The following is a 23,422-nucleotide window of genomic DNA, read 5'->3' as shown; positions in this document are numbered from 1 at the left end:
TAAGCATGGTGAGACAAGGTGAAATATTTAAGGGGAACATGAGAGAGAACTTCTTTGCTCAGAGAGTGGTGAGAATGTGGAATGAGCTACGGAGTCGATTTCAACATTTAAGAGAAATTTGGATAGGTACTTGAACGAGAAGGCTATGGTCCACATGCAGGTCGATGGGATTGGGCAGATTAATGGGTCAGCAGAGACTGGACAGGCTGAAGGGCCTGCTTCTGTGCTGTAATGTTCTAGGACTCTATCAGTCTTTCTAGTACTGTGGGTCCCAAATGTTTTTGGGTTACTGCACCCTGGCTCCCAGACCACCTTTCTGGTCATTACATAAAAACTAGGAAGAATTTTGATTTAAGGTGCAGAGTGAAAGAAAATAGGAACTGCAAATTGAAAACAGTGACAAATAACTTCAAAAATTATTTGAGTCTATATAAAGCTACAAATAAAAATATTTATTTATTTAATTACAGTAAAAACTGTTTTCATCAACAATTTAGAATGTACATTAGCAGCCCGACTATTCAGTACTTCACCTTTCAATGAGATGGATGGGCTTGGTACGGTGATATCAGCATCAGGCTGACTGTCACTCAGATCCCCACGTACAGTCATCTGCAGTCTGTTTAGTTGCTTTGAAAGAAGTTGGGGGAATATACTGAAAACCTGATTAAAGATGGTGCCAGAGGGTGAGTTCTCCCAGCTCAATGGCAAAACAGTTAAATTCTTCCTATTCTAATGTCTTTATTTTCCTTTCTAAGGTAGAGTGTCGCTGCGGTTCTGCATGGTGGCGTGTTCCCGTTTTTAGAGCTCACTGATTGGCTGGGTTTCGATATGTCTAGGTACAGCCTGAAGTCAGATGCCTTTTCGGCCTTGCATGGCCCTGTGGATGTGAATTCTCGCTGGTGTCGCAAACTGAAGCATAGCAGGAGCTGGAACATCAAAGACAGTGCGAGCAGCTATTGGAGGATCTGTCTGTCTCTTTCACTCTGCCTCTCCCTCTCTCTCTCCCTCACTCCCTTCCTCTCTCTTTCCCTCCCTCCCTCTCTCTCTCTCCCTCCCTCCCTCTCTACCCCCTCTTTCTCCTCTCTACCCCATCTCTCTCCCTCTTTCTCCTCTCTACCCCATCTCTCTCCCTCTCTCTCCCTCTCTCTCTCCCTCTCTCTCCCCCCCTCTCCCCTCTCTCCCTCCCTCTCTCCCTCCCTCCCTCTCTCTCTCCCTCTCTACCTCCTCTCTCTCCCTCTTTCTCCCTCTCTCCCCCTCTCCCTCTCACACTCCCTCTCTCCCCTCTCTCTCTTTCCCTCTCTCTCCCTCTCTCCCTCTCTCTCTCTTTCCCTCTCTCCCTCGTTCTCCCTCTCTCCCTCTCCCTCTCTCTCACTGTTTCTCTCTCCCTCTCTCCCTCTTTCTCTCTCCCTCTCTCCCTCTTTCTCTCTCCCTCTCTCTTTCTCTCTCTCCCCTCTCTCATTCTCTCTCCCCTCTCTCATTCTCTCTCCCTCTCTTTCTGCCTCTCTCTCCCTCTCTCTCTCCCCCTCTCTCCTCCTCTCTACCTCTCTCTCCCTCTCTCCCTCTCTCCCTCTCTCTCCCCCTCCCTCCCTCTCTCTCCCTCTCTCTCTCTCCCTCTCCCTCTCTCTCTCCCTCCCTCTCTCCCTCTCTCTCCCTCTCTCTCCCTCTCTCTCCCCCCTCTCTCCCCCTCTCTCCCTCTCTCCTTCTCTCTCCCTCTCTCCCCCTCTCTCCCATCTCCCTCCCTCTCCCTCTCCCTCTCTCTCCCTCTCTCTCCCTCTGTACCCCCTCTCTCTCCCTCTTTCTCCCTCTCTCCCCCCTCTCCCTCTCACACTCCCTCCCCTCTCTCTCTCTTTCCCTCTCTCCCCCCTCTACCTCTCTCTCTCCCTCTCCCTCTCTCTCTCTTTCCCTCTCTCCCCCTCTCCCTCTCTCCCCCTCTCCCTCTCTCCCTCTCTCCCTCTCTCCCTCTTTCTCTCTCCCTCTCTCTTTCTCTCTCTCCCCTCTCTCCTCTCTCACTCTCTCTCCCTCTCTTTCTGCCTCTCTCTCCCTCTCTCTCCCACTCTCTCCCCCCTACCTCTCTCTCCCTCACTCTCTCCCTCTCTCCCTCTCTCTCCCCCTCTCTCCCTCTCTCTCCCTGTCTCCCTCTCTCTCCCTCTCTCTCCCTCTCTCCCCATCTCCCTATCTCCCTCCCTCTCCCTCTCTCTCCCTCCCTCTCTGCCTCTCCTCTCTCTCTCTCTCTCCCTCTCTCTCCCCCTCTCTCCCCTCTCTCCCTCTCTCTCTCCCTCGTCTCTCCCTCTCTCTCCCTCTCTCCCTCTCCCTCTCTCCCTCTGTCCCTCTCTCTCTCGCTGTCTCTCTCCTCTCCCCCTCTCTCCCCCTCTCCCATCTCTCCCCCTCTCTCCCTCTCTCTCCCTCTCTGCCTCTCTCCCTCTCTCTCCCTCTCTCTCCCTCTCTGTCTCCCTCCCTCTTTCTCTCTCTCTCTGCCTCTCTCTCCCCTCTCTCCCCCTCTCTCCCCCTCTCTCCCCCTCTCTCTCCCTCTCTCTCCCTCTCTCTCTCCCTCTCTCTCTTCCTCTCTGCCTCTCTCCCTCTCCCTCTCTCCCCCTCTACCTCTCTCTCTCCCCCCTCCTTTGTAAAAAGCGACAGTTCAGACTCACCGTAACATCGAAATAGCGACTGTTTCCACTGTCACTGTGGAAGGAGTGATATCTGTCTCTCCCTTGTTACTGAGAGAGAGAGTGCCTGAGGGATGTTGAATTGTTGAAATGAACAGTTAGTGTTTCATGTACTGTAGGCCATGGTCTCTCTTTGGGGGTGGTGGGTGGTGGGAATGCTGATGCTTTCTGCTCAAATAATTGGGAGAGGAGGGGGGAGGGCTGATACTTTTGCTGTTGCTTGTGCGTCTAAGGGGGGGCGGGGGCTTTAGGATTCTTATATTTTTTCTGTCTTTAAGGGTTTTCTTCTGTTTCAAGGATATCTGCAGAGAGTAAGAGTTTCAGTATATATTCTCTGATATTAAATGGAACCATTGAACTTTGACTAGAGACCTCCCTCCACAAGATATGTTGTTAGAAAGGCAATAAAGAACATCTTGAACATTATTTTTCCACAGTGCAACATAGCAACCAAAGGTCTTGATATGATTTTTTGAATCTCGGTTTCAGCTCAAAGTCATTTTTTAGTGACATCAGTTCTTCCTCCATCCTTCCTGTTAATTCCTCATTTTGAGTGGTCAGAAATGGATTTACTACCCAATTTGGAATTTGGATCGCAAGATGATGCTGTGAGGAAGATGCTAAGAGGATGCAGGGTGACTTGGATAGGTTGGGTGAGTGGGCAAATTCATGGCAGATGCAATTTAATGTGGATAAATGTGAAGTTATCCACTTTGGTGGCAAAAATAGGAAAACAGATTATTATCTGAATGGTGGCCGATTAGGAAAAGGGGAGGTGCAACGTGACCTGGGTGTCATTATACACCAGTCATTGAAAGTGGGCATGCAGGTACAGCAGGCGGTGAAAAAGGCGAATGGTATGCTGGCATTTATAGCGAGAGGATTCGAGTACAGGAGCAGGGAGGTACTACTGCAGTTGTACAAGGCCTTGGTGAGACCACACCTGGAGTATTGTGTGCAGTTTTGGTCCCCTAATCTGAGGAAAGACATCCTTGCCATAGAGGGAGTACAAAGAAGGTTCACCAGATTGATTCCTGGGATGGCAGGACTTTCATATGAAGAAAGACTGGATGAACTGGGCTTGTACTCGTTGGAATTTAGAAGATTGAGGGGGGATCTGATTGAAACGTATAAGATCCTAAAGGGATTGGACAGGCTAGATGCAGGAGATTGTTCCCGATGTTGGGGAAGTCCAGAACGAGGGGCCACAGTTTGAGGATAGAGGGGAAGCCTTTTAGAACCGAGATTAGGAAAAACTTCTTCACACAGAGAGTGGTGAATCTGTGGAATTCTCTGCCACAGGAAACAGTTGAGGCCAGTTCATTGGCTATATTTAAGAGGGAGTTAGATATGGCCCTTGTGGCTACGGGGGTCAGGGGGTATGGAGGGAAGGCTGGGGCGGTGTTCTGAGTTGGATGATCAGCCATGATCATAATAAATGGCGGTGCAGGCTCGAAGGGCCAAATGGCCTACTCCTGCACCTATTTTCTATGTTTCTATGTTTCTATGATCTTGAAACCCCTGTATTCTTGTTTAGCTCATGCAGGGGACACAGTATACTTGAAGATCTTCATCTGGTATTCTTCTTCCTCCTCCAGCTCAGAGAGGCTCGGAAACTGGAAAAGGTCATGACGGCCAGTGTTTAATTTAAATAAGGTAAACTTGGACAGAAATGTCAGGGTGACTGATTTGACCTTGATAAGATTCATATCATTTCCTTGTAATTGGAGATTGATTTCATCAAATTTTGCAAATAAATCTGACAAATAAGCAAAGTCATGCCTAATATTCTTGGGTTGATTAATGAATGAAGCATTCAAGTCCCTGCTGATGGATGTTGCTTTCCTGCAACAGCGTCTTGTGTAGATGTTCTCAATGGTGAGAGGGCTTTATCCATGATGGATTGTGTGTATCTACTACTCTTTCTAGTATTTTGCATTCAAGGGCATTGGTGCTTCCATACCAGGACGTGATGAAGCCAGTCAGTATATTCTCCGCCCCACATCTATAGAAATTGTCAAAGTTTTAGATGTAATGCTGAATCTTCACAGAGTCCTAAGGAAGTAGAGGTGCTGCTGTTCTTTCTTCGCAATTGCACTTACATGCTGGGCCCAGGACAGGTCCTCCACAATAATAATATCGAGGAACTTGAAGTTACTGACCCTTTCCATCTGTGATCCTCCGATGAGGACTGGGTCATCGACCTCTAGTTTCCTTCTCCTGAAGTCAATAATCAGCTCCTTGGATTTGCTGACATTGAGTTAAATGTTTTTATGGCACCACTCTGCCAGATTTTCGATCTCCCTCCTATACGCTGATTCATCATTTTTGATTCAGTGGTGTCATTTGCAAACTTGAACATGGCCTTGGAGCTGTGCTTAGCCACACAGTAAAGTGAGTAGAACAGGGGGCTAAGCACACAGCCGTGTGGTGTATCCATATTGATGGATATCGTAGAGGAGATGTTGTTGCCAATCTGAAATGACTGGAGTCTGCAAGTCCTCTTGCAAATAACAACTCTTGAACCCAAACTTTCATCTTTTATGAAGCGAACATAACAAGGAAGCAAAGATTTGTTGCCTGGCAAAGTTGACTCATCCAAGTTATCCTAAGTTACACAATGTGTCTTCCACATTGTCAGTTATTTCATCTATTTTGTCTTTGAACAGTTGTCACTGAACAGAATCGCTTGCATGGCTCTGGTGACATATGCAAAACTATACTCACAATTTCCCTTACTGTTGACAGAACCAGTTTTTCTCCAATTGAATGGGGCTTCTCAGATTCGGCATGAGGAATGGAATGTTGTATAAAGCATACAAACCATCACGGTTTTGTCGTGAATATGTTTTGAAGTGTTTTCCGTTTCTGAAAGTTTTCACTAAGTGACTGAGAATAGGCCAAGTTCTTGTTTGCTTTATCAGAGTTTATTCTCTTCACATGTTCAAGAAAGCTGGATGGTTTCTTTAGCTAGAGAGTAATCAATCTGCAAAAAGGAATTTTTTTAGCTAGAGAGTTGTGAATCTGTGGAATTCATTGCTACAGTTGGCTGTGGAAGCCAGGTGTATTTAAGGCAGAGGTTGACAGATTCTTGATTTTTCAGGGTATGAAAGGATATGGGGAAAAGACAGAGATGAGAGCTGAGAAGAAAAAATGGATCAGCCATGATGAAATGGTGGAGCAGACTCAATGGGTCAAATGGCCTAATTCTGCTCCCCTATCTTATGGTTTAATTGCCTCATTTGTAAAGACATTTTCTTACAATAGACACATTGGCTGCTGTAGGTGGCTTGGTGTTGGTAAGCACCCTTATTTCAGATTTTCCACACTATACACTTTTTTGTTTTGTTTTCTCCTGCTGTTAATGACCACGGTCAATCACCTGTTGTTTAAATCCAATCTCAATCACTGTGATCAATAAAGGGGAAAGTTATGACAACCTACGTTCATTTCCCACTACCGCCTGTAAGAAATTCTTTCGTCCTCCCCATAACTGCGTGGGTTTCCTCTGGGTGCTCCAGTTTCCTCCCACAGTCCAAAGACATACCGGTAATTGGTGATTGTAAAAATAATTGTGCAGTGACTAGGTTAGGATTAAATCGGGGGATTGCTGAGCAGTGCAGCTCAAAGGTCCAGAAGGGACTGTTCTGCTCTGAATCTCAATAAATCAATCAATCATAAGACATGTGTTAGCAGTGATAAATTGGGAAGCTACCTTACAAGGTGTGACAGTAAATCAAAGAATGCAAGAATTTTCATAATTAATACATAGCTTAACAGTAATATACAGACTGTCCCTCAGTTCCGATCCTGAGGGCTGTTTCTATAGTGCATATATTTTTTGTAAGTCAGAAGTGAACAGGAAGAGTGTGTAGGAGAGGACCACATAGACAGCTGTGATAAGAATGAGCAGGTAGGAGAAAAGTGGCTTCCAGTCAGCCTCACAGGCTCATTGAGTGAAGATCCTTCCAACACTCAGCACTCCCTCCTCTGCCTGGCTCGACTCATCCCCCAGTTGTCATGGTTCAGAGGTGAGAGGGAGTGAATACACATGAAAGTGACACACTCCTACACAAAATGGCCATCCCTACACAGCAGAAGATGACTGCAGCCCCACATCAGCAATGCAATAACCACATCTGCCAGCAAATCCAACCCATCTATCCTACTGGTCTCTCAAACAATGTAGAGTGTTCATACGTCAGTTGTGGATCTACAGGTTCCTTTAAAGCAAAAATAAACAACAGCAGAGTGATCTAGTGGTGACTGTCAGATGAATTTTAAATGAGTGTTAGACTAAGGGAAAGCAGTAACGCTGAGAACTGGGAGATTTCAGCAAAGGAGGACTGAGGCATTGATAAGGAAAGGGAACATATTACACAAGATGGAAAATTACAAACACTGCCAGAGTTTCTGTGGGTATGCCAAAAAGAAAAAAGGGCTGCTGAAGTTAATGTGCTAAAGTTAAAGTTAATGTTCAATCTTATAGACAGAGAGAGGAGAGATTACAATGGACAAGAAAATGGCAGAAAAGTTACTAATTATTTTGTCTGACAAGACAGAGAAAACTTTTCAGATACATTGATACTACACAATAGCATAGCAGTTAATATGTAGCCACTACAGCTCGGACCATCGGAGTTCAATCCCAGCATCCTCTGTAAGGAGTCTCTATACATCCTCCCCGTGGAATGCATGGGCTTTCCCTGGGTCTCCGGTATCCTCCTACAGTCCAGAGACGTACTGGGTAGGTTAATTGGTCATTCTATAATTGTCCCCTTGCAAAAACAAAGGAGCTGGTTGTGGATTACAGGAGGAATGGAGACAGGCTAACCCCTATTGACATCAATGGGTCTGGGGTTGAGAGGGTGAACAGCTTCAAGTTCCTCAGCATCCACATCACCGAGGACCTCATGTGGTCTGTACATACCAGCTGTGTGGTGAAAAAGGCACAATAATGCCTTTTTCATCTCAGACGGTTGAGGAAGTTTGGTATGTGCCCCCAAATCCTAAGAACTTTCTACAGGGGCACAATTGAGAGCATCCTGACAGGCTGCATCACTGCCTGGTATGGGAACTGTAGCAGGAATCTACAGAGAGTGGTGTGGACAGCCTAGCATATCTGTAGTTGTGAACTTCTCATGATTCAGGATATTTACAAGGACAGGTGTGTAAAAAGGGCCCGTAGGATCATTGGGGACCCGTGTCACCCCAACCACAATCTATCCCAGCTGCTACCATCCGGCAAGTGGTACCGCAACATAAAAGCCAGAACCAACAGGATTCAGGACAGTTTCTTCCACCAGGCCATCAGACTGATGAACTCTCGCTGATTTGAGTGTACTCTATATTACACTGACTGTTCTATTTATTATAAATTACTATGATTACACATTGCACATTCAGATGGAGACATATCGTAAAGATTTTTACTCCTCATGTATGTGAAGGATGTAAGAAATAAAGTCAATTCAATACAATTCAATTTGATTATTGTTTCCATGCTGTATTGCCCTATGGTTCTACAACTCTACAATAGTGGCTATTAAAATTACATCTGAAATGTAGTGTCCAGGTCAGATCTCTCTACTCAACAGAGTGCTGAAAGAAGTGCCGAGCTGTGCCAGTGTGGGACGGTGGTAGGTTTTAACAAGGTGAGATTTAGCATTCTGGGCCTGTACTCTCTTGAGATTAGAAGAATAAAAGGTGATCACCGTGGGGTAAGTCAGGCCGTCTTGCCGTTGCCCCGTGGAGGGTCTTGAGTCCTGGCCCTATGTCCTGTACCCAAGGAGGGGTCCCGGCTCTCTGTTCTGTGTATGTGTCCATGGTTCAATGTACCTGCTCCCCTAGACCGAGGCTCTGTTTTCCATGTTCTTCCTCTCCCTAGCCCATGTCATGTCCATGCCTGGTTCTGGGGTCCGAGCCCGAGGCAAGACACGGGCTCGGAGTCCATACCCTAACCTCTTCATGTCTCCTCTAGTTCTGGGAGCCGATTCCGAGTCCAAGCCCAGACCCTTGGTCCCAGCCTAGTCGTGGTCCTGAGTCCTTGTCCAGTTCGCTACTCCTGCTCCTGCCTAGTTCTCCTGGTATCGAACAATAAATTAAATCTAAGTAACCTCACAAGATGTGTCTTGCATTTGGGTCCACCCTTGCTCCCAATGCCCCGCCATTGTGACAAAGAGGGGTGTGGAGACAGTTACTAAGTATGTTCAAACAAGATCAATAACTCTTTGGATTTAAGTCAATGGAGAGACACAATGTCAGTGTCAGATATCCTTGTATCTGCAGGACATTTGTGCCTCTTTTTGAAACTCTATCTCATTTGAAACTCAACACGAAGAAACTCAAACTTCAAACAATAGTGACTGAAACTGAAGGAGGGTGAATTTTCTGTGCTTGTCCGGCCACTGAGAGACATGGATGAGGAAATGCATTTCAAATATTTTCAGATGTCGGCAGGTAGATCTGATGATTTGGTTCATCGTCTCCAACCATTTATTTCGCATCAGTGTACGCACAGTGTACTCAGAGACTGGTAATCACCATTCGAGTTTTAGCTTCAGGTGGAAGTCAACAGGCTGTAGCAGCTAGCTACAAACTGGCGTCAAGCACAGGGTCCTCCAAAATTTCAGAGGTCTGTAAAGCTTTATGGGAAGCATTGCAGCCAGAGTTCCTTCCCTGCCCTTCAGTCGCCCAAATGGCAAGCTATCGCAGCGTAGGAGGAAATGCGATGCTACCAAGCGGACCAGTCACAGTTGTTTGGTTTGCGTCGCCGCGACATGTAGTTACATTTTGGGAGAGGTGCGCGTTAGGCTACAGCGTAGAGTTCGGCGTAGAGTACAGCATAGGGTATGCCGCTACGCCGTACCTACAGTATACATTTGACACACAAGTATGAATCAGCTTTTAGTCTGAACCCATCTAACGTTGTGCTACTTCTTTGTCAAACACTCCTGAAACTTTTGTTGTCCATATCCCTGCAATTTTTGTATAAACCCTCCCTGACCACATTCACGAATCTCTTGGTTGAGATGCTAGTCCCAATTTTAGTTCCATCCTTCCTGTCCTTGATTTAGAAACATAGAAACATAGAAAACCTACAGCACGATACAGGCCCTTCGGCCCACAAAGTTGTGCCCAACATGTCCCTACCTTAGAAATTACCAGGGTTACCCATAGCCCTCTATTTTTCTAAGCTTCATCTACCTATCCAAAAGTCTCTTAAAAGACCCTATTGTATATGCCTCCACCACCATTGCCGGCAGCCCATTCCACACACTCACCAGTCTCTGAGTAAAAAACATTCTCAAGCTTTCCAGTCTGCTGCAAGTCATCACTACAATCACCAAGATCTTTTCCATAGTGAATACTGAAGTAAAGTATTCATTAATTACCTCTGCTATTTCCTCCAGTTCCATACACACTTTGACCTCAGTCTCCCAAGGAGCTGAAGGCCTTTAGTGCAATGTCTTTGGTCACACTTTAATCTCCCTCATCTCCCTCTTCCTGGTGGCTACTGAAGACCTGACTCATTTCAAAGCCCTGCTTTGTAACTTCCTTCCTGAGATTCGGAAAGCAACGGTAATCTCCTCTAAACAGAGCTAAGACAAATATGAGAGAATTACAGCAACACACAAAGCACTGGAGATTCTCAGCAGGCTGGGAGAAATAGACAGTTGATGTTTTGGCCTGAGACTTCCATATGGACGAGAAAATTAGAAATGTGCTCCCACTCCTTCACGGGAGTCTTATCCAATATATGTTTCCTGTTAATGAGGAGTGAAGGTGATGTTGTCCATCTTCCCACCCACTAACACTTAATGGCATTTCTACCTCAGCACTGGGTCTCCAAGGGACCTGATAAGACTTGCACTTGAACCTGTACATTCATTGAGAATGAAGTACTGTCCAGGATAATGAAGCCATCTAACTTTGACTATGGTGGAAATCATGGAGGCCTCTTAATTCAACCCAAATGAGACATGGTCACTTCAGCCACTTGTAGCTTGGTAGAACGGTACACCATCCATCTACTCTAGACATATTGATGCCTCCAAGCAATCATACCATAGAGAGAGGTGAATAGGTATCTTCCTCTCCCTCTTCCACTGTCAGCTCATTCTACAGACCCACCATCTTCTATTTAGAAAAAGTGGCCCCTCAGGTCCCTTTTAAGATTGTCTGCTCTCATCTTAAACTATCAAATGGTGGCCTTGTCAGACAAAATGGACTGTTGACCTCATCATGGTCTTGCACCTGAACTGCACTTTCTCTGTAAAGGCTGATTTATACTTGTGGGTCTAGCTTACGCCGCAGCCTACGCAAGTGGGCTGCGCCATTGTGAGCATTTATACTTGTGCGTTGGTGTGTCTGTGTCGCTCTGCAATTCACCGCCAAAATGCTAGCTGGCGTTGGGGGTTTCTATGCCACTGTGTTGAGTTTCTTCGTGGTGAAACTCAACACGAAGAATCTCAAACTACAAACAATGGCGACTGAAACTGAAGGAGGGTGAATTTTCTGTGCCTGTCCGGCCACTGAGAGACATGGATGAGGAAATGCATTTCAGATATTTTCGGATGTCAGCAGGTAGATTTGACGATTTGGTTCATCGTCTCCAACCATTTATTTCGCATCAGTGTACGCACAGTGTACTCAGAGACTGGCAATCACCATTCGAGTTTTAGCTTCAGGTGGAAGTCAACAGGCTGTAGCAGCTAGCTACAAACTGGCGTCAAGCACAGGGTCCTCCAAAATTTCAGAGGTCTGTAAAGCTTTATGGGAAGCATTGCAGCCAGAGTTCCTTCCCTGCCCTTCAGTCGCCGAATGGCAAGCTATTGCAACGTAGGAGGAAATGCGATGCTACCAAGCGGACCAGTCACAGTTGTTGCAGACTGCGACGCCGCGACGCGTAGTTACATTTTGGGAGAGGTGCGTGTTAGGCTATGGTGTAGGGTTCAGCACAGATACAGCGTAGGGTAAGCAGCTACGCCATACCTATGGCGTACATTTGACACACAAGTAAGTGTGTGCCTTAAGTGTTACACTGTTATCTGCAGTCTGTAATTGTGTTTCCCTTGTACTCGCTCACTGTACTGTTGTGGTGAAATGATCATTATAGATGGCATGCAAAATAGTTTTTCACTATATCATTTCATGTGACAATAACAAACCAATTACTTCTGCCCTTTAGACTCCTTTACCCCAGGGAAAAGGGTGTGACCATCCATTTTAATTGATGCCCTCATGGTCTTCTCTTGCTGATGACCACCTATGCTGAGAAGAGCCATTAAAGCCTGAAACCATGGCAAAATGGATCATTTCTGGAAAACAGCAGCAATCAGAGACCCCACCTATCACTATCAGTTGATTGGAGTAATCCTTTCCCATTGTCATACTTCAATCCCATTTTCACATTTCACTCTTTAGAAGGTTGTGTGCTGTCTCACACTGATTGTTTAAGAAATGGCATTACTTACTACAAAGGGAATGTTGATTGTTGTAATGACATCGACTCTGGGGTCACCTACAGACATAGCCGGTTGGAATATGAAACTTTTCTGAGTAGCAGCAGAGATTGTGGCATTATCAAATAGTAACACATTAGACCTGTGTCTGAGCTCCCTGTTAAAGAGGAGATTGGAAGCTGTTAGTAGGCACCAAGAGCTGGAAAAGCTGTAATGATATATAATCATAGAACATCTTTAACACAGAAGAATGCCTTGATAGATTGCTTTTTTGCTGGTAGATAGAGGGCTACTCATCGTTCCTGTACCGAGACCTACAGTTCTTCAAGTTCATATCTAAAGATGATGTGGAGTTCCACCTCTACACCCCCCCAGCCCAATCTGAATCTGTGTTAAGAAAAACTCCTCACCCCTTTCTGACCTTGCGTTCAAGGGACAATCTACGTGAGGAGCCAGGGAATAACGATGGAGCCCTGAATTGAGCACCTCTCATTTGTGGGCACCAAGGAGAAGGATGTGGAGAATACTGACTTCAGGAAGTGAGACATTGATTGGCATGTAGCTACTGCAGAGGTGTCTTGTAACACATAAGGGTGGAAGGATCCCCGGGGAGAGATGAAAGCCATTCAGAATGTTCTCCCAGGATGGGGAGTCTAAAACTAGAGGACATTGATTTAAGATGAGAGGGTAAAGATTTGAAAGAAATGGGTACATGGAATGAACTGCCAGAGGAAACTATGGAGGTAGATACAATTATTGTGACAGGGATGATTTGGACCCAAGTGCTGGAGTATCCGAGCCTGGAATCGAGACACAGTATAAAGCAGGAACAAGAACTGAGCAAAAAGCAAATGCAAGACAATTTCTCTAGTTGGGTCTCTGATTGAGCACTGAACCTCAATTCTTGGCACCCAAAACATGATTGTCAATTAGTGGGCCGGTCCTGAACCCAACTATCCATATTCCAGAGAGACAGAGCATCTAACTGCCAGAAGCTGACAAGGTTGGGTGCGTGTCGTAACAGGATCCTCTCCCCCATGGCTGACTCCAGGCGACCCGGGCTGCACGGGGAGAGGACGATGATAGTCATGGACGAGAGCCGGATCCAAGATGTCCCTTTCAGGAACCCAGCTCCATTCCTCAGGTGTGAATCCCTTCCAGTTCACGAGGAACTGCCGAACACCCCGAACAATAGATGAAACCAGAATCCTTTTTACAGTGAAAACCTGCTCCCCATCTACAAATCTGGGTGACTGTGGGGCTGATGCTGTTGGGGGCTAAAGGATTGCTACTCATGCGTTTCAACATGGAAATACGGAAAGAGGGATTGATCTTGAGGGTCTTGGAGAGCTGCAAGGTGTAAGCCAATGGATTTACTTTCCTGAGAACCTTGAAAGGCCCAATGAACTTGGACGCCAATTTCCTAGACTCCACCCAGAGAGGCAAATCCTGAGTCAAGAGCCAGACCCGTTGCCCAGGCTGCAAAACTGGTGCCTGTCTTCTCTTCCTGTCAGCTTTATTTCAGATTTCTAGGCAGAAGTTAACAATATCTTAATTGTTAACAATAACAAAGAATGAGGGGGGACCTCATAGAAACATTTGGAATGTTGAAAGGCATGGACAGAGTGGATGTGGCAAAGTTGTTTCCCATGATGGGGGAGTCTAGTACGAGAGGGCATGACTTAAGGATTGAAGAGCGCCCATTCAGAACAGAGTTGCGAAGAAATTTTTTTAGCCAGAGGGTGGTGAATCTATGGAATTTGTTGCCACGGGCAGCAGTGGAGGCCAAGTCATTGGGTGTATTTAAGGCAGAGATTGATAGGTATCTGAGTAGCCAGGGCATCAAAGGTTATGGTGAGAAGGCGGGGGAGTGGGACTAAATGGGAGAATGAATCAGCTCATGATAAAATGGCGGAGCAGACTTGATGGGCTGAATTGCCAACTTCTGCTCCTTTGTCTTATGGTCTTATATCTCCCTTGCCCTTGTCTATTTCTCCTTGCAGTGTCAGATGAGATCTTCAGCTGCAGGAACCCCAACATTGGCATCCTGCTCAGGGAAGAGTGGTGGAGAACACCCAAATTAGCATTTGAAAGGGGACACCCCATGTGCCGAATGCCGTAAAGTGTTGTGGATCACCTCTGCCCACGTCAGCTGGTTGCTCCACATATCTTAGGTTCACCTGCTTTATTTGGCTGTTGGACTGCAGGCGAAACCCAGGGGAGAGGCTCGCTGTTGCCTCTATCAGCTTGCAAAATGCCCTCCAGAAACGTGATGTGAATTGTGGACCATGATCTGTAACTATGTCCACTGGAAAACCATGGATTCTGAAAACCTAGTCAAGAACAATTTTAGCTGTCTCTGCCGCAGATGCTAACTAAGGCAATTAATCTTTAGGCCTTTGAAAATCGATAAACAATTACCATGATGATGGTCTTCCCCCTAGAAGGTGGAAGACCCGTGACAAAGTCCCTGGAGGTGTGGAGCCCACGGTCTGTCTGGTACAGGTAGGGGATGGTCGAGCCCTTGGGGTTGGGTACGGGGCTTCTCGTTCTGAGTGCACACCTCGTATGCCTGCAAACCTCTTTCATCATTCCAGGCCACCAATGCCTTCTCTTGATGAACTCAAGAGTCCTGGCAATCCCTGTGTGAGCGGTCATTCTCGAAGAACGTCCCCACTGGAGAACCTGTGACCTGACAGAGATTGGGACAAACAATCCTTAGGACTGTCTCCCCCTGTACCCAGGCTTTGTCAACAAGTTTGTCGTTTCCTCAACAGATTGGCACTTGGGCAAACAGTGGCAAATTGCTCCTCTCCTTTGGGTTCGTCGAACTGATGAAACAAGGCATCTGGTTTTCGATTCTTTGACCCCAATCGATAGGTTAGGACAAAGTTAAATGGTTGAAGAAAAGAGACCACCTGGCCTGCCTGGAACTCAGTCTCTTGGCCTCCTGAATATAAACCAGGTTCTTGTGGTCTGTCCAGACAATAAGGGTTCTTGGCCCCCTCCAGCCAGTGACACCGTTTCTGCAATGCCAACTCAACTGACAATAGCTCCCAATTCCCGATGTCTGCTCCTGGAGAAGAATGCACACAGCTGAATTTTACTGTCTGAAGGTGACTGTTGAGACAACACTGCACCCAATTCGATGTCTGAGGCATCCACCTCCACGATGAAGGGAAGGTCCCGGTTAGGTGAAACCAAAATGGGAGCTGATATGACTGCTGTTTAAGCTCTGCAAAAGCAGCCTCCGCTTCAGTGGTCCAGACAAAGGGTGCCATGGATCCCTTAGCTGGAGCCACTGAGCTGAATTTCCTGATGAACTTCTGGTAAAAGTTAGCAAATGCCAGGAATCATTGGGCTTGTTTCCCTCTGGATGGTTGTGGCCAGTCTCTGACTGCCTAGGTCTTGGTAGAGTCCATCTAGAGATTGCCGTTGGAGATGATGAAACCCAAAAATGAAATGGTCATCACGTGAAATTCGGACTTCTCCAACTTGACATAAATTCTATAGTCAAGAAGCTTCTTTTAAATGTTCCTGACATGGACGACATGCTGCTCCAGGGACTTCGATAAGATTAGGATATCATCCAAGTAGATGAAGGCATACTTATGGAGAGTACCCCAGAGCACCTCGTTTCTAAAGGCCTGAAAAACTGCTGGAGCGTTTGCAAGACCGAAGGGCATAACCAGGTACTCGTAGTGCCCTGTCGGTGTATTGAATGCAGTCTTCCACTCATCACCTTCCCTTATAAAGACCAGATTGTACACACCCTTGCTTAGTGAATACTCTTGTCCCTTGGAGAATCTCAAAGGCAGTATTCATGAGTGGAATGGGGTAACGATTCTTGACTGTTATGTGGTTTAATCCTCTATAATCAATAGATAGCCTTAGGCTCCCATCCTTCTTTTGTACAAAGAAGGAGCCTGCGCCGGCTGGTGAGGTGGAGGGCTGAATGAATCTCAGAGCAAGACCTTCCAATATATACTTCTCTCTGGACCAGAGAGCCCATGTAATTGACCCCGCGGAGGACAAGTGCCAGGCAGAAGATCGTAGGGTTGATGTGATGGAAGAGTCAAGACCCTTCCCTTTCTGAAGACTTCTTACAAGTTCTTGTAGATGGAAGGATCTTTGACTGGTCTGGGTGTCGCAAGTTTTTCTGAACCCTCCTCCAAGGATGACACCGGAGGTTTCCTAGGTGGCAAGGGTGGATGCAGACTGTTGGAGGGGTGGCTCCGAGGGTCAGTGTCCCGGGAACAGGCTCTGAGGGTCAGTGTCCCGGGGGCAGGCTGCGAGGGTCCATGTCCCAGGGGTGGGCTGCGAGGGTCCGTGTCCCGGGGCGGGCTGCGAAGGTCAGTGTCCCGGGGCAGGCTGCGAGGGTCCGTGTCCCAGGGGCAGGCTGCGAGGGTCCATGTCCCAGGGGCGGGCTCCGAGGGTCAGTGTCCCGGGGGCGGGCTGCGAGGGTCAGTGTCCCAGGGGCGGGCTCCGAGGGTCAGTGTCCCAGGGGCAGGCTGCGAGGGTCAGTGTCCCGGGGGCAGGCTGCAAGGGTCCGTGTCCTGGGGGCGGGCTGCGAGGGTCCATGTCCCGGGGGCAGGCTGCGAGGGTCCATGTCCCAGGGGCGGGCTGCGAAGGTCCGTGTCCCGGGGCGGGCTGCGAGGGTCAGTGTCCCGGGGGCGGGCTGCGAGGGTCCCTGTCCCGGGAACAGGCTCTGAGGGTCAGTGTCCCGGGGGCGGGCTGCGAGGGTCCGTGTCCCAGGGCAGGCTCCGAGGGTCAGTGTCCCAGGGGCAGGCTGCGAGGGTCAGTGTCCCGGGGGCAGGCTGCAAGGGTCCGTGTCCTGGGGGCGGGCTGCGAGGGTCCATGTCCCGGGGGCAGGCTGCGAGGGTCCATATCCCAGGGGGGGCTGCGAGGGTCCGTGTCCCGGGGCGGGCTGCGAGGGTCAGTGTCCCGGGGGCAGGCTGCGAGGGTCCGTGTCCCGGGGGCGGGCTCCGAGGGTCAGTGTCCCGGGGGCGGGCTGCGAGGGTCCGTGTCCCGGGAACAGGCTCTGAGGGTCAGTGTCCCGGGGGCGGGCTGCGAGGGTCCGTGTCCCGGGGGCGGGCTCCGAGGGTCAGTGTCCCGGGGGCGGGCTGCGAGGGTCCGTGTCCCGGGGCGGGCTGCGAGGGTCCGTGTCCCGGGGGCGGGCTGCGAGGGTCCGTGTCCCGGGGGCAGGCTCCGAGGGTCAGTGTCCCGGGGGCAGGCTCCGAGGGTCAGTGTCCCGGGGGCGGGCTGCGAGGGTCCGTGTCCCGGGAACAGGCTCCAAGTGCCTGCATTTAGGAATCCTTCCTTCAGTTGGGACCTGGTGGCTGGATCCCTTAGGCTTTGGGTAACCTTGCTCTGAAGTCTGTTCTCTTGCTGGTCGTTGGTCTCAGGAGAGTCTGTGGGTTGGAACACCAGGCTGCAAGCACACCCTTTTACAATGATCGGACTAAGCAATGATTCTCCTCTCTCTCCAGTCCACAGATGGGTTATGCTGGGACAGCCAAGCATACCCCAGGATCAGGGGTATGAGTGGAGAGTCAATAATGTAGAAACTAATGTCTCCTACATGATCTTCAATCCTCCTCTGCAATACCATAGCCTGTTAGTGGATCTGCCTGGAAACTAGTGGGCAGCTATCCAGACAGTTACAGCTTGGGCTGACTCAACTCTTACAGCAGTATATCAAACAGACGGGCGGTTCCTAAATCCAGAAAATTACCCACTGCACCAGAGTCCATAAAAGACTTCACCAGCCTCGAGTTCCTATCCCAGGTGAAACTTCCTTCGGTGTGAAACTAGAATCCATGGGATTGGGAGTAATGGCTGCTTACTTCACAGTCCTTCTGATACTGGATGGCCTTAGCAATTCTCCAGCCGGCTGCAGCTTCAGACATTCAGCCCACAGGTGACCTGCTTCCTCGCGGTAATAGCAGCAGCTGTGATTCTGTGATTCTAAGATCCCGATTCCGGGACCTATCATGGGCAGAAAGCCTCGTGCAACTGATCTGCAAGAGCTGAACAGAGCCTGCAGGAGATGGGCTGGTTATGATCTGAGACTGGGGTGTGGAACTGCAACAGACTGAGGTCAGGCTCGGGCTCGCCACCTTTGGCCTTGTAACGTAGTCCTTCTTACGCTCTGCCAGACCTTTGTCAAAGCAGGCGGACTGGTCAATGAGGACCTCTAAGCCCCTTGTTGGCTCTCCAAGCTGAGGGCATCCTTTAGTTCATCTGTGGTGGAACAGAGTGGCCAAGGTTCCTTCATTCCAACCACTCTCTTGTGCCAAAGTTCAGAACTCAATAACTGACCAACTTCCCTGATGCAGCTTCATCAGAACGTCCAAGGCTCTGTTTGTGTTGGCAGGATGACAAAATACCTTTCTCGTGATGGCCATGAATTCCTCCAAATCAATGCAAATCTCCGACCTTGCACGGTGGCTCAGGCGACGGCTCTCCCGGTTAGGAGAGAGATCGTGAAAGCCACTTTTTCCTGCTCTGAAGGGAACCAGGATGGCTGGAGTTCGAATAGCAATGAGAATTGAAGCCATGGCATGAACCCGGGTCACCGTCGAATATCTCCAGGGTTGGAAGATGCACTAGTTCCGCAGAGGAAGCAATACCCTCATTTGAGTGACTCTGGCATCCTCCTTGCGACATCTGGTAGACGGCAGCTTAGAGATCGTGTATCTCCAGGTTCTGTCCAGAAACCTGTCACTGTACACAGCAGCCAAGAGACTCTGATACCCCGCTGGGTCCATGTTGGCTCAATCGTACTGTGACGAGAGACCTTGACGAGTTTGGTTTGGACCCAGGTGCTGGCGTATCTGAGCCTGGAATTGAAGCACAGGATAAAGCTGGAACGAGAACTGAGCAAAAACAAAATGCAAGGCGATATTTCTAGTTGGGTTTTGTAACTAGAGACTAGAGAATAGAGACAATATCTCTAGTTGGGTTACAATTGAGCACCGAACCTCAGTCAGGCGCTTTTTAAATACTCAGTTCTTGGCACCTAAAACATGATTGTCAATTAGCAGGACGGTCTTGAATCATTAACGGGGCTGTACCAGCCATCTATATTCCAGAGAGTTAGAGCTGAACGCTGGCGCAGTTGGGTGTGTATTGTTACAATTGTGACGTTCGAAGTATATTTGGCTGGGTACATGGGTAAAAAATAGGCCCATAGGTACATGGATATTGCAAGTCACTAGGAAAACACAGGTAGATAGGTAATGAAGGGAAATGGCATTTTTGCCATCCTATGTTAGGGCATAGAATATGAGAGTAGGGAACTTTACAAAGTATTACCTAAAGCACACCTGGAGTACTGTGTAGTTCTGGTCGCCACACTATACGATATGTATGACTGCACTGGAGAGAGTGCGAAGGAGATTCATCATGATGTTGCTGAATTGGAGGGCTTCAGCTGGGGGGTGGGTGCGCGTGGAGATTAACTAAGATGGATTTGTTTTACAGCAACATGAGAGGCGCAGACAGATGGATAGTCAGAATCATTTTCCCTGTATGAAAATCAAAAGGGCATCAGCTTCAATGAGACAAAGGAATCTTAAAGGGGATCTGAAGTGAAAATATTCTTCCACAGAGAATGGTTGATATCTGGAATCAGATACTCTTACCAAGTGTACTAGGCAGTTATCGAGATACTTGAAGAGGCGGGGCTCCTAATGCAGACAAATGCAATTAATATAGGTAGGCAAAAGGTGGGCGTGGGCATTATGGAAGGAAGGGCCTGTTTCTGTCTTCATATCAACATTAACTCCGTCTCCTTAGCAACCTCACATATTTGGCAAATCAGACATGTCATCACACAGACCAAGAAGCTGAACGTGCTGGTTATTACTATCATTAAGCCATCTCAACTCATCCTATCACAGACATTTCCCTTGTTCTACACACTCCTCTCCACCATCTCTGTACTGGAAAATTAATTTGTACCTCCCCTTCTGTCCCTTGCCCACTTCTATAAAGGGTAGTAGGTCCTAAGCATTTACTGTTCCTTTCCCTACTGATGCTGTCTGACCTGCTGATGGTTTATAGCAGTTCCTGTATTTAACGTAGGTAGTTAGCAGTTTAAAAATAAACTGGTCTTACATGTATGTGTAGGGTCCAACTTCCCTCACCATGGGCTGGTTGCCCTTAAGTATTTCTTCTGGGTTTTCAATATGGAAGAAGAAGATCTGCATATAGACGGGAACAGGAGGGTCCTTCCAGTTCTTATACGCCTCACTGTTCAGCTTCAGCTTCGTATGCTGTAGAGACAGGATGAGAAATATAGGACACAGAACAGGACAGTGCAAGACTAGACTCTTCAGTCCACAATATCTGTGCTGAACATCATGCAAATGAAACTAAATCCCTTCTTCCTGCATACCATCACTATCCCTCCACTTGCTGCCCATTCCCGAGCAGTCTAAACACCATTATCAATCTCATCAACTGTTCCCAATTGTACTATTCATTCACACACCAGGGCCATCCATAAAAACTGCACTAAACTGGATAACTGTGACCATCAATCCAGCTGACCAGCTTCAGCTCTTAATGCAAGATTCTACTCACTCATCTGATTGAAGGGTGAAATTTCATGACTGTAAATGGAGTATGTTAAGGGTGTTATCCCTCGGTAGCACATCAGTACACCTAACAGAGCTGCTGTCTGTTCGGTCTGACTTCTGGTGGTGTTTGTGTGGAGTTCAGTCAGGTCAAGGAGTTTATTGCCACATCCACAAATACCGTGAGCTGCATGTACAATGAAAACCTTGCTCGCAGCAAGTATGTTCAGACATCACACAGAACATATATTATACTAGTCAGTGAAAAGCCACTATGCCAAAACAGGATTTCAGTCAGAAAATAAGCAAAATCAGAGACAATTCAATGGTTGTGCAAGTGTTACGTCTATAAGTGTGGTTACAGTTGCTCAGCTTTGCACGCTTTTCCTGTGATGAAGTGAGAATCTTCCAGGTGCTCTGATATCCTCCCATGTCCCAAAGGTGGGCAGATAGGAGGTTACCTGGCCTGGGTAAACTGCCCTGAGTCTGTAGTTGTGTGGTAGAGTCTGGGAGGAGGGTAGTTGATGGCAATGTGGAACTAGTAAAAGTGTGATTATTGTGTGGGTGGTTGACGGTTGGTGTGGACTTGGTGGTATCCCTCTATGACTCTATAACGTGCCTGCAACTATATCAATCCCTTCCCACTATCCAAAGCCATCCACACTTGGAAAGCCTTGGGCATAATGCAACGCAGCCAGTATTGGATGGATCACTTGCTATACATCTGAGTTTCCTGACAATATTAAAGAAAGGGTATATTGGACCCAGCCTACAACAGGTAGCAGAGAGGATCAACTTGCTGATTTTAACCTAAAGTTAAAACATACCTATGCTGAATGTACTACCTTACTCCAACCTTTTTGATAGCCTCTGCTCAGAATGTTCAACATACTAAGATTGGAAAAGATTAGTAATAATAAAATACCATGACAATACAATTAAAAACTTCTATCATCAAAGACTTTCACCATCCAAGCCATCACATCTTACAGCTACCATTTGGCAGGTGGCATACAAAAGCCTGTACACCCTTCAACCTACCTGTAAAGATCGTACCTAGTCTGTTTAATTTATGTTTTTGTCATGAATGTTGTGTCTGATGCTATGTGCTATGTGATGCTGCTGCAAGTAAGTTTTACCTTGCACCCGTGTATATACGACAACGAACTTTGAAAATTTTGGGGCTGCATTGTTTTATGGATATGGGACAAGGTTACCGGTGGCAAGGCTGGGAGGTGCAGCTGGGAACTCCCAGAGTGCAATTTGACAGCCACTTTGGGATCTTGACCAATAGTAATTCAGGAGCTTTGGGGAATAATGGCAGTGTAGGAATTACTTTGCAAATAATGTTAGTGTAGGAATTACTTCGCGAATTAAAACCACAAAACCACACATTTAAGCATTGGGGTTCACATTTTTTTAATAACAGCTACTGCTAAATTCAGATTACATCCTGTGACATAATAAGATTAGGCCATTGAACAAATTGTAATGTGCTGTAGATTTCTATGTTCTACATTCTAGCTGATGAGCACTAGAACCAAGGCATAGGAGTCAAGGAAACTGGTGCTGATAAAATGGGATTCATATAGATGGATCACATCCCTCTGGAATGTGAAATATTTCTCAAGTTATTTGAACAAGTAGATGAGTAGGAAAAGTTTAGAGCCCAAATCAGAAGCAAACAGAAGAAAATTGGACTAACTGAGATGAACATCTTATTCAGTGTGGACAGGTTAGACCATAAGACGTAGCAGCAGAATAAGGCCATTCCCCTATGTCTTATGGTCTGATGATCTTAAACCCGTTTTGACCAGCAGAGTAACACTGGACCAACATACGTTAAACATATTATTAATTTTAAGTTGATTTATGTAAATTAGCTTTGCATAAATATTGTAAGAAGTCCATATTCTGCTGATTCTTACCTCTTTGATGTGGTCTTCCACTACGTTCTTAAGAACATCATTAACAGTCAACACAATGAATGTAATGAGGCAGCCTAAAGCAAAGGCACTCATCACCGCAACTTTGTTCCGTAAGTGAGTCATAATTTCTACAAATAATGAAAAATCAGTAAAACGAGAATAATGAGACACTTCAGCTGACTAACAACTAATTGGTTACGTGAAGCATATTCACTTTCTGAGGGACAAGATCCACCAGCTAAAGGAGCACTTTGTGCACTACAATTTTTGGGATCTACTCAACACAGAGTCAAGCTGGCTCCCTAAATGCTGCTGGCGGATCAAGGTCCAGTTGCTGGCAAACATTATCAGCTCCAAAGGTCAATGTACATAGACACACAATGTTCAAATCTCCCACTGATTTAACCACATTTAAACCATGAGGATATTCAACTCTTAGTTACACAAGCCTAGAAATTGAGAGCAGTGCCAAGCCATTCAGCCTTTCTAGACTACCCTGTGTTCATGCTTATCTTTTCCTCAAACCACTTAATCTTAAGCTTTCTGTAACATAAGTATATCCTTCTTTCAATATTTGTGGTGGAGAATTCCACAGATTTACCTGCATCTGGTGATGAAATTCCTCCTCATCTCAGATCCCATTTCCTTAGGCTGTGGCCCCTGTTTCTAAATGTCCTTGCCCAAGGAAAATCATTCTAGTAACAAATCTCATCAAAGTTGCTGGTGAACGCAGCAGGCCAGGCAGCATCTCTAGGAAGAGGTACAGTCGATGTTTCGGGCCG

General features: G+C 47.1%; 1 protein-coding gene across 3 annotated transcripts in view; it reads right to left on the bottom strand.

Moving 5' to 3' along the window:
- The window catches only part of LOC140199218 (lysosome membrane protein 2-like), a 102,125-nt gene extending 79,210 nt beyond the window's left edge, over positions 1–22,915 (bottom strand). For all 3 annotated transcript variants that reach the window (XM_072260911.1, XM_072260910.1, XM_072260912.1), the window contains exons 1-3: positions 22,641–22,915; positions 20,252–20,409; positions 12,143–12,287 (exon numbers count right to left, since the gene is read on the bottom strand). In XM_072260911.1, the coding sequence (XP_072117012.1) occupies positions 12,143–12,287; positions 20,252–20,409; positions 22,641–22,763 (426 nt within the window). In that variant the 5' untranslated portion in view covers positions 22,764–22,915. The remainder of the gene's footprint in view (positions 1–12,142; positions 12,288–20,251; positions 20,410–22,640) is intronic.
- Positions 22,916–23,422: the final 507 nt, after the last annotated feature.

The sequence above is a fragment of the Mobula birostris genome, chromosome 6 (assembly GCF_030028105.1).
Source record: "Mobula birostris isolate sMobBir1 chromosome 6, sMobBir1.hap1, whole genome shotgun sequence".
Classification (NCBI taxonomy): domain Eukaryota; kingdom Metazoa; phylum Chordata; class Chondrichthyes; order Myliobatiformes; family Myliobatidae; genus Mobula; species Mobula birostris.
This window is presented reverse-complemented; position numbering and strand designations above follow the sequence as displayed.